This window comes from Hippocampus zosterae, chromosome 3, assembly GCF_025434085.1.
Source record: "Hippocampus zosterae strain Florida chromosome 3, ASM2543408v3, whole genome shotgun sequence".
Classification (NCBI taxonomy): Eukaryota; Metazoa; Chordata; class Actinopteri; order Syngnathiformes; family Syngnathidae; genus Hippocampus; species Hippocampus zosterae.
The window spans coordinates 28862300-28873191 of record NC_067453.1 but is presented as its reverse complement, the minus strand read 5'-3'; the positions used below and the strand labels follow the sequence as shown (position 1 = coordinate 28873191).

The 10892-nt window shown below is 43.8% G+C and overlaps 1 protein-coding gene across 1 annotated transcript; it reads left to right on the top strand.

The window, feature by feature from the left end:
• Positions 1 to 1853: 1853 nt before the first annotated feature.
• On the top strand, positions 1854 to 10642 carry has3 (hyaluronan synthase 3). Its single transcript, XM_052062088.1, has 5 exons — positions 1854 to 2602; positions 5361 to 5454; positions 5526 to 6073; positions 7648 to 7749; positions 7823 to 10642. Exons 2-5 carry the CDS (start codon positions 5361 to 5363, stop codon positions 8750 to 8752), a joined length of 1674 nt encoding a protein of 557 aa, XP_051918048.1. The 5' UTR covers positions 1854 to 2602; the 3' UTR covers positions 8753 to 10642.
• The last annotated feature ends 250 nt before the right edge of the window (positions 10643 to 10892 follow it).

Sequence of the window (10892 nt, the reverse complement as noted above, 5' to 3'; positions counted from 1 at the left end):
GATGTTGGCAAAAGTATGGAGACACCTCATCAGTTGAAATTAACTGCCACATTTTCGAACATTTTGACTTTTTGAAGACCCGTAGGATATTGTGACCCATATGATTATATACACGCCAACCAAATAAAATAATAGTCTCTTCTTTCACCAGGAACAAATGAAGACAGGTTTTGCCGTTTTAAAATTCTTTCATAATCGGCAATAGAGGTGAGTTTTCACAAAATGCTGTCATTTCTCCTAACGAGGTTGATTTAAAATGGTATTTGAAATGATAGATGATAATGATTTCAAATGGTGTGTCACTGCCATCTACTGGTGGTTGTGCATCACTAATGTAGTTTCTGTCAAAATGTGCGTGATCACTTGTGAATATTCGTAAACAGCTGATGACTATCGGGGACTGTATCAATTTCAAGCGGGGGCATCAGACTTTTTCCTTTGTGGACTTCATCCAGAAAACGGAAGTCCATTTTTAAGGGTCCTTAAAAAATTCTTCAAACTTTCATTGATTAATCATTGCAAAAGCCAAGCCAATAAGTAATTCTGTTTTGTTTTAGATTAAATTTCTGTAAAACCTGCTACAATACGGATTTTTGTGAAAGGTATAAAATAGAGTTTAGGATATATTTTGGGGCGGGGGGGATTTTGGGATGGCTTTTGTCACTTTATTCCATTAGAAGAGTGCTGCCCCTGTACTGGGCAACAGTTGAATCACTATTATTAAATTTAGAAGCAAAACATGAGCATTTTATATGCAAGTAATAAAAGGGCACCGGGGCCGTAGTTTGGACTCCCCTGATTTAACACCGATGACCGATATTTTTTCAATGAGATTTATTATCACAAATGAAAAATATAGTGAATAACTTGACGTTACCTCATTAGGAACTCTGCCCCTGCCATCTTTACACAGGCCTCCAGATCATCTTCACTTTTTGCTTATTCTTGATATTGAGCAAGATGATGGACAGCATTTAAAACATGGTAGTCAAACTCGAGGCCCGGGGGCCAGATCCAGCCTGCGGCATCATTTTATGTAGCATCGGCAAATCATGTCTCAACTTCTTGTTTGTTGTAAATAGTCTTCATTTTTTTTATATGAGATATTTCTTTTTTTGTTACCAACCCCCCCCCCCCCCCCCTTTAAAATAAAATGAGAAATAGTTGAACTTGGCCTGCGACAAAAATGAGTTTACCACCCCGGAGTTAAAAGCGTAGCGTCTTAAGTATCACTCTACCCTTAAAAAAAAAAACAACACATACCGGTACCTTTACTGCAAAAACAAAAAACATTTTTACATCTTGAGGACTTGTGTAATAGAAAACGGCTGGGTATATCCCTAAATTCTATTTTCTCACTTTTTTTGCGTGTCATAATTCCAGATGAAAGATTTCACCATAATGTCACCTCAATTCAAATGTTGACAAATCGATGAATCATTTTGATGGCAGCTGAATAACTTTTAGCAGGAGGAATCGACGATCCAGTTTCCTACACAAGTGCCTTTTTTTTTTTTTTTAACTTACTGCGGTTTATTGTTTTGACTCATTTAATTTCCTGCTAATTGTCCCAAAGATAATCAAACTCTTTTGATTCTCTCACATCACGTGTTCCCTAATCATCAAGCTCAAGGTCACTCATGTCGAGAAGCACGACAGTGATATGGTATGAATATCAAGTAGTTACAATAAGATGAACCTTTTCTGCCTCATGTCGCTATTGGATAAATGTATACTATTTATTACCGGGCTTTTAAGGAAGTATTTGTAAGTGGCATGCCTCCTATTGATCCCACTGAGGAATTCAGGGCGGTCTGTTTCATGGAACCGGCAGCTAAGCCTCGGAGCAGAGGAGGGAAGGAGGGAAGGAGGGAGGGAAGAATAAATAAGCCCATAAAAGATGCTTTGAGTCAGGCCGAGGGAAGGCGAGAGGTGGCTCCACACATCCAAACCGTGGCTCGTCGGATTCCGCTGGCTGCATTGCAGTGAGAAAGCCAAGGCAAGGCTTCAGTGTGGAGGTACGGGAGGGAGCGGGGAGGGGGGGGTTGAGAAAGAGGCAAGGACAGGACGGTGGCGGCGGGAGATAAGAGCCCGTGGGAGAGGGATGGAAAACCATCTGCGCGCCGGAGGTTTGAAGTGCGGCTGATACTGCGGCCCGTGACGGCGGGACAGCTGCGGATGAGCCATGGGGGGGCGACCTTCAACCTTCTTGACCTCCCACTGGGGTCCAGCCAGGATGGAGAACTAGGAGAAGAACAGGACTGATCGTTTGCAGTCTTCAAGGGCTTCATCAGAGAGCGTCCTGGGAGACGGAACGGGGGGGAGGGTGGTAGAGGAGGTGGTTTGTAGGGGGTGGGGGGGGGCTGTCTCACAGAAGTGGTCTCGCAGTGGTTTAAGCTGCCGGCTGTATTTTTGGGATCCTGCGAATGAAGCGAGCACGCTGGAATAAAGATGTAGTGTGAACTGGTGGAGGGAGGGGGGACGGAACAAGGAGAGTGCTGTGCTAAGGGAAGGGGAGAACGTCCCAGCTTAACACACGGACTGGGAGGACAGATCTTTGGGGCGGGGGAGGCAAAGACGGAGGGCCCACCGGATCAGAAAGGTAAGCGAGTCATTCAATTTCCTACGACAAGGAGACAGCAGTGTGTCCTTATAATGTCAATTGATGCCCGCCGGGAGAGGAGAAAAGATACCACCCCCCCCCCTCTTTTTTTTTTTTTTTAGTTTAGTATTCTAACTGCGCTTAAAGCAATAATTAGGTGAATTCAATTGTGAGGTTTGGTTGTAAAGGAGGATGAATGAGAGTATTCATCCATGCGCAAACATGTCCTGAGGGAGCGACCCTGAATGGAAAAGTTTTTAAAAGCTCAAGGAAGCGACATTAAAGTTGAGTTTGAAGACAAAGAGCTGAGTGTGTTCATGTTTGAGTGGACGATGTGAGGCAGAGAAATTATGTTTGTTTGTTTTTTTGGTGTGTGTGTGTGCTTGTTAAGGTGCAACTCACTTTTCTATACATTCAACCCCTGCCATTCGTGGGGGAACGTGACCGAGCTTACTCGCAAATGGTGAAAATCAGCGGGTAATTGACGACCATTAAAATGCATTGGGGAGTCGGGGGGGATATGTGTATTGGAATAATCTTCAGTTGACCATGCGTATATCAGCATCGATTACACGACATTAAATCTTGACATTTGTTGTCATTTAGTACGTTAGAATGAAAAACATGTTTTGAGATATTTTTATCATTTGGAAACAAGTGCTGTATATACATCTTGGAGTATTTTTTTTTTTTTTTTACTGAAAAGATGACTTACTGCTCATGCATTTAGCAGTGCACAAAACTTACATATGATATTGCAATTTGGAGATATCATGCAAATATTGGCCATTCATGGAAATGACATAAAAGGACACTGAAACATACATATACACACACATACACAAACATTTATCAGACACCCTGGAATTTAAAACAATCAATTTGAAGGTCAAACTGACGCTGTAATTTAAAAAAAAAGTTTGGTCAGTAACCTTTGACATCTTTAACCATCATAAGGCTAAAAACAATTTAAGCACTGTTAATTTTAATATATAAAACATTTTATAAAGGAAGAGGAGGAAGGCGGGGCTACATCAGCGGCATTTTTTTGGAAGATATTTTTGCGGGGGTGGACTTATAAAAAATATATATATAAAATTATATATATATATATAGAGAGAGAGAGAGAGAGATAAATTCTCTCTTCGTGGCCTGTGAAAAGCAGGGATCCATCTGCTCTATAGTTATAAATTGCAATATGACCACACACCCCTAGATGGCAGATGTGTGTTCAGTGCACTCACCCTGGGTCTTACATTGCCTTATACTACAATGTGAGTAGGTCTGATAATATTTTTTTTTTGCAGAATCTGGAATGAAATGCATGGCAAACATGGAGTACCTAAATAATATGAACAGTTTGAGTAGATTTTTGTGAAACAAATGCACACAAGTTATGAAAAATGAAATATCTTGATACACTGTGATATACTGTACATCGGTTCAATATAAAGGTGACATACGCATGTGTTTGGTCCAAATTTAAAATGACCCGAAGGCATTTTGTCGTGCATCTGGTTAGGACGGATGTGATTCGATGTGGTCCATTTTGGATTCATTTCTGTTATTTTGTAACACTCGTCGTTTTCTCCATGAGCTACATCAGATTATTTTACCCCTTAAATAGTGCTCACCGTATTATGAATATACTGTAATAAGATAAACAAGCGCAGACATATTGGGATTTGTGGGTTAATGCAAATCTAATGTCTCTCAACAAGCTGTACGTGTGTACATGGGCCGCCCAGACCTGAACGTACAGATATAAATATCGGGCTGTGTCTCAAGGTTTTGATGGGGGGGGGGCTGGTTGGGAGGAAATGTTAGGAGCATGTGGATGAAAGGAGAGGATTGTACCTCCAGGTACACTGGTCGTGAGCACCAGCCACACCCAGACTGACCTTTAATCAATTCTGAAACCCGTCCAGTCAACAACAAAGGCTCCAGGATATCCTCGTGAGAATGTCACATGAAAGAAAAAAAAAAAGAGTTAAACGATATCGCAACTTTTTTTTTTTTCGTTTGCATAGCATTACGATTTGCACAAAATCCTGCTATGTTCTCATGAGGACAAAATTGCCTTCTGTTGATCGAATAGGAAAGGGACAATATGCCAATGGTTGGGAAAAGGGCATAAGAGGAGGTCTGGGGAGGGGCAGGATTGGAGGAAGATGAAAGACACAACACTGATAGTGTGGATCCAGGCAGCGCTTGACTCGATGGGACCAGTTTATACACATGCAAAATGGTCACTGCTCAAAAAAAAAGCAAACTGGCATCTCTCCGACAATCAGTTCCAACTCTATTGTTTTCATACACAGCAGGTTTCAATCCTTGATGAGTTTATTTGTATTTTCCTGTGACATTTCTTTTGCACTGTGCGTTCATGATGTCAGAGACTAATGTTGATGTGTTTTCAGCCGATGAAGGGAAAAATGGCACTTGGGTCAATTATTGACACTTTTCAAGCGTTCCGAAAGACTCGCAAAGGACTGACTGTAGAAGGAAAAGGGAAGAACATTTCCATTCAGTTCCCAGAACTTTCCAAAACCATTCCATGAGCAGTTGAGCTAAACGTTCAGGAATAATAAAGTAACACTGATTCATGTTCTTCAGTACGTATGAGACCCAATTTGGAAATCTCGGAATGTTGCAACACCGGATGAATGCTTCATTGAAAGCAGCCCCCACCCCATCTTCTCCTGCGCTGCATTTACTTTCTTATCCTAACTTTGGCCTTTTTTACGTCGATGCCCAGATGACCTCCCGCTGCAGGAATGCGGTGAACATCGTGGTCACCACCCTTTTTGCAGCGGTGGTCCTCTTCACCATCCTGCTGGCCTATATCACAGGTTAGCTTGTGGATCGTCGTCTTTGATTTTCAATAACATATCTGACTTCACTTTGCTCGTGCACTAAACAGGTTACCAGTTCATCCAAACGGAGCAGCACCACCTCTCCTTTGGCCTCTATGGTGCCTTCCTCTCGCTCCACCTTCTCCTCCAGAGCCTTTTTGCCTTTCTGGAGCATCGGCGCATGAAGATCCCCACCCGTCCTCAGCATCTCCGCCGCTCTGTTGCCCTCTGCGTCGCCGCCTACCAGGAAGACCCGGACTACTTAAGGAAGTGTCTGCGCAGTATCAGGCGGATTTCTTTCCCGGGACTAAAAGTAGTGCTGGTAGTGGATGGGAACCGACCGGAGGACCGTTACATGATGGACATTTTCCAGGAGGTGATGGGTGGGGCTGAGCAGGCGGGCAGTATGGTATGGAAGGGAAACTACCACAGCGATGGGAGCGGAGAAGGGGCTGACAGAGGTGGGGGGAGCACAGTTCACGTGGAGGAGACGTTACGAGTCACTCGGCTGGTCAGGGGTTGTCGCTTTTCCTGTATCATGCAGGAGTGGGGAGGGAAGAGGGAGGTGATGTACACGGCCTTTAAAGCATTGGGGGACACTGTGGATTACGTGCAGGTAAGAACCGCTCGCTAATAAAAGTCTCGATCATATGAGACTGGATGTCAAAAACGGGCATAATTATCCATGCGTTGGAGGGGACTATCATGTCGTATTGTATCAGGTACAATAGTCACTTAAGATACGAATTTAATTCATTCTTTGACCACGTTCACAACTCAGAAAACTCTCAAATTGTCTCTCCAAATCATCATCATTTTCCCATCGAGATGAATAGCAATGCCATTCATCTGTTCTCGGCCTCCATTAGGAACCTGATGTTGCTATACTTTCCCCATCCAATTCAATGCATACCTGTATTTGGACTGCTAATTCCAAATACAACATGCTAAGCAACACTTAGCTTCAAGCCTGGATTCAGCAGCCAATCGTTGCAGAGGATTGTGTCCTGCCTAACTCAAACGGGATTCATAGAATCACTCCTCGCAGAGTATAAAGAATACAATATATGACTGAGTACTCTTGTATTGTCTGTCTACATGTGTTGCTGCACAATTTGTGTTCCAATATCTGTTGCACAGTTGTTAATCATACAGATGCTAATCATCAATACAGATGTTAATCATTGCCCCAATGTTAGCATCATCTTAAGATGGCAGCCCGATGGCTAAGCTATGTGGTTGTTTTCAATACGCAATGTGTAATTCTTTGTTTTAGATTTGGAACCTCAATTTTGGGAAGATTATTACTCAAATTAATTAAATGTGATACAAATCCTACTGATACAGGACTAATTTTAAATCCACAATGGACCATCCATCCATTTTCTATCCCGTTGTAGTTGAGCAAGAGCCTATCACAGGTGAATTTGAAAGAAAGCTACACCTAGGACTGGTTACAGACAACCAACTATCAGCACTCCCGTCACTCCAATAAGCAAGTTAGAGTTTTCAATTAAACTAACAAGTACGCCCCGGAGGATGAGGGCAAAAAATCTGGGTAACGTGAGGAAACCCACACAAGCACACAGAATGTATGTAACCTTCTCACAGAGAACCCTGACCTAGCTTAGAATGCCGGTCCTCAAATGTGAGGTAAACGTGCAAACCACTAGTCCCCATGTGCTTCCTCAACACTGGACTAGTTCACGTACTGAAGAAACGTGAACATTCTAAACTGTTATTCGATGTTATAACCTTGAAAAGATTGGATTTGTTGCACTTTTTTTGGAATACTTGAAGCCTTTTTTTGTGGAATAAGCAAACACACCCAGACTGTTTCTCCAGCAGCCCCCTTCTTCTTCTCTGATGAGCACGTTGCGAGTGACTAGCAACCAGTCCAATGTGCTCTGCTGAGATCGGCTGCAGCCCTTGCCACGGTTCCTATGACACCAATATAACCCGAATCTATACTTTTGTTGAGACACGTAGTATACCAAAGATCCACAGAACAGGCTAAGCGGTATAGAAAATTGATGGCTACCATCTCCCGGCTAACAACCTCCAAACGCCGGCCGTTTTACAAGTACATCCTTTGTTCTCTGGGCAATGGATACAGTCATGACCCATGAAGATCTGGGCAAGAGACAATGCGGTACGGTCACCAGGGTATGTTTGCTGTGTCTTCTCCAGGTGTGTGACTCTGACACAGTTCTGGACCCGGCATGTACCATTGAGATGTTGAAGATCTTGGAAGCCGATGCGGCAGTAGGAGGAGTCGGGGGAGATGTGCAGGTAGAACATCGGCCGGAGTTCGTGGCGAAAATATCTCCCGGCAATGGATGAAGAGTTGTTTCCTGTCTGTCAGATCCTGAACAAGTACGACTCCTGGATCTCCTTCCTCAGCAGCGTGCGTTACTGGATGGCCTTCAATATTGAGCGTGCCTGCCAGTCCTACTTCGGATGTGTCCAGTGTATCAGCGGCCCTCTTGGGATGTACAGGAATTGCCTTCTCCAGCGCTTCCTGGAAGCCTGGTACCATCAAACCTTCCTGGGCTCCAAGTGCAGCTTCGGCGACGACCGTCACCTCACCAACCGAGTGCTGAGCTTCGGCTACAAGACAAAATACACAGCCCGATCGCAGTGTCAGACCGAAACGCCAACACAGTACCTGCGTTGGCTCAACCAGCAGACTCGCTGGAGTAAGTCGTACTTCCGCGAGTGGCTCTATAACGCTTTGTGGTTTCATAAGCACAGCCTCTGGATGACCTACGAATCCGTAGTCACCGGCTTCTTCCCGTTCTTCTTGGTAGCCACGGTCATCCATCTCTTCTACCGCGGAAGGTTATGGAACATTTTGCTCTTCTTGTTGACCGTCCAGCTGGTTGGGATGTTGAAGGCCACCTACGCCTGTTTCTTGCGCGGTAGCCTGGTCATGATCTTCATGTCGCTCTACTCTCTGCTCTACATGTCCAGTTTACTACCTGCCAAAATATTTGCCTTATTAACAATCAACAAAGCAGGGTGGGGAACTTCGGGCCGCAGGAAGATCGTGGTAAACCTGATCGGCGCCGTCCCCGTGACGGTGTGGACCGTGGTGCTGCTCGGGGGCGTGGTGTATACGATTTACTGCGAAATGCGGCAGCCTTTGAGCGAGTCCGAAAAGGTTTTGTTAATAGCGGGGACAGTACTCTATGCCTGCTATTGGCTCATTCTGCTGGTGCTTTACCTTGCAATCGTAGCCAAACGGTGCAACAAGCGGGAGGATCAGTTCCACCTGCCATACGCTGAGGCATAAAACTGCTCGGAGGCGGCTCGACGGGTCAACAACATGAAGACCAACCGCTGTATCCGCACACCTCTGTGAACTGCCGGAGCAACGGTAACGGTCACGTCTGGACTACTGGTGCTAAAAAGGTGGGCGTGTGAAATTCAAGCAGCAGGGAGGAGATTCAGTCGGGGAGAAAAACTTGTGAGATGACCGCATCCATGAAGCATGACGCCGTTTTCCCGGAAAGGACTGACCCAGTGTTCACACGCTTTATTTGAACATCACGTAGTCCATGGGTACGGGTTCGCTGTGCAACCACAACAACAAAGCGGTCCGGAATGGTGCTCGTGATGCGTTTAGCGCAAAGAATGAATCAAATGGAACTAACGGCAGGAAAGATGGTTGGTCTGATTGAAATGTTTTGACTTCATAGAAACGGTACGTACAACGACAGAACTTAAGAGCCTAAACAAATGACGAGAAAGTCAAGTTAAATAACAGAAGAACAGCAAGAGGAGATCAAAGCTGCATTCTGTCTGATACTTCATGACCTGAAAGAATGTCCACGGGAAACGGGTCTGAAGAAAATACGCAACTGAAGGAACCTATCAGTTCTAGGGACTGAGATCAAGGAGAGGCTGAAGTCAATGAACAAAAGAGCAGTCACTATTTCCATTTGGATTTTATGATTGGAACTTGTAAGATTTTGAGGAAACCAACACACTAAAAGATCCCCGATCATGCTCAGCATACAGTAAAGCATTCTCGACCATTTAATCAAATGTCAATTTACCGAATATGCCTGTACTGAAAGGTATCACGATAAATCGAGTTTTACAATGTTGTAAGATAGCAGTAGTACTTGCAAAAAGAAAATAATAAGAATAATAATTGATATTTCACTCATGAAACAGAAAATGGATGGGTGGATTAATTTGGGATTTTTACCGTGTACAAAGAATGTGTGTGCGCCCCCAACTGATTGCAAACAACATATTGCACAAACCACCTGAAGGGGTCGATTTTGTTTTCAACTCTATAAATAAACATCTCTTATTTTGCATTCATCACGAGCAACACCTTCCTAGTGCCAAAAAAAAAAGGCGGGTAGTTAAGGGTCCCATTCATCTTATTTGAAGCTTCAGTGGTGTGAGCGCCCCAAACCATGTCATTTCCCTATTTTCCCAGAACGCGCAATGCGGCTTTCTCACCAGAAATTTACGGCCTGGGTGAAGCGGGAGGGGCCCTCAACTGTGATGAGGAGACATAAGACCCAAAACTGGATATGCGCTAGTGGCTATATGTTGACAGAGACTGTTCCAACAAGCACATTGAGTAGATGGATTAAGATAAGATAAGATAAGATATCCTTTATTCGTCCCACACTGGGGAAATTTACATTGAAAGCACAAAGAATGTGACAGAGTGGCTATGTAAAGTGTCGGCCTGTCCCGACTTCCAGAAAGAGTTCTCAAAACTTGTGACATGCAGTGGTCATTTTGGTGCTAGTAATAACACGTCTGATTTAACATTCCGTTGCATATCCATTTCGATGTCTCGTTTTGGTCTGAAGAATTTTTTAGCTTCGTGATTGCGATTTGTGTGTGATCCCTTTAAGACGTTGCCGAGGTGCCAAAGCATCATCTGTGTCGCAAGTTCTGGTTTCACCAAAGGGGACTGTTCTCTTGACCTTTTACGGTAAATGTAGAAGAACGTATTTTGAACTGTAACCGAGGACCAAAGACATTTCTTTGCGAGAGACTTGGAAACCTTGTGTTTTCTGTTTCACGCTTTTTTTTTCCACGTCACCCAAGCAAAATGACAATTCAGTGTGTCAGATCTATCTGTCCTGTTTGATGATGATCTCAGGAAATCACCGGAATGTTTCTCAGTCAATAAAATATGATCTGCCTTTGACGCAGCGCTGCCCTTCATTCACACTTGTATATTTCCAGAATTGCATTTCATTAAGTATGTCGTGTCGGTAGCAAATTATATGGCTGAGGATAGGTGATGATTGTTGACCACATTAAACCAAGGTTGAAAAAGCGGTTTATCCAACAACAATGTCCAATCTCTCTTTTTGTCTGACCACATCTGTTCTGGATTGACTGCTATTCTAGAATGTGTCGATATAATTATTACTAATGGATTAATGGCACCGCTT

Coding starts and splice junctions, on each gene's coding strand:
- has3 (XM_052062088.1), top strand. CDS start 5,361: ATGACCTCCCGCTGCAGGAATGCGGTGAACATCGTGGTCACCACCCTT. Junction 6,074..7,647: donor ACACTGTGGATTACGTGCAG/GTAAGAACCGCT, acceptor TGTCTTCTCCAG/GTGTGTGACTCTGACACAGT. Junction 7,750..7,822: donor GAGTCGGGGGAGATGTGCAG/GTAGAACATCGG, acceptor CCTGTCTGTCAG/ATCCTGAACAAGTACGACTC.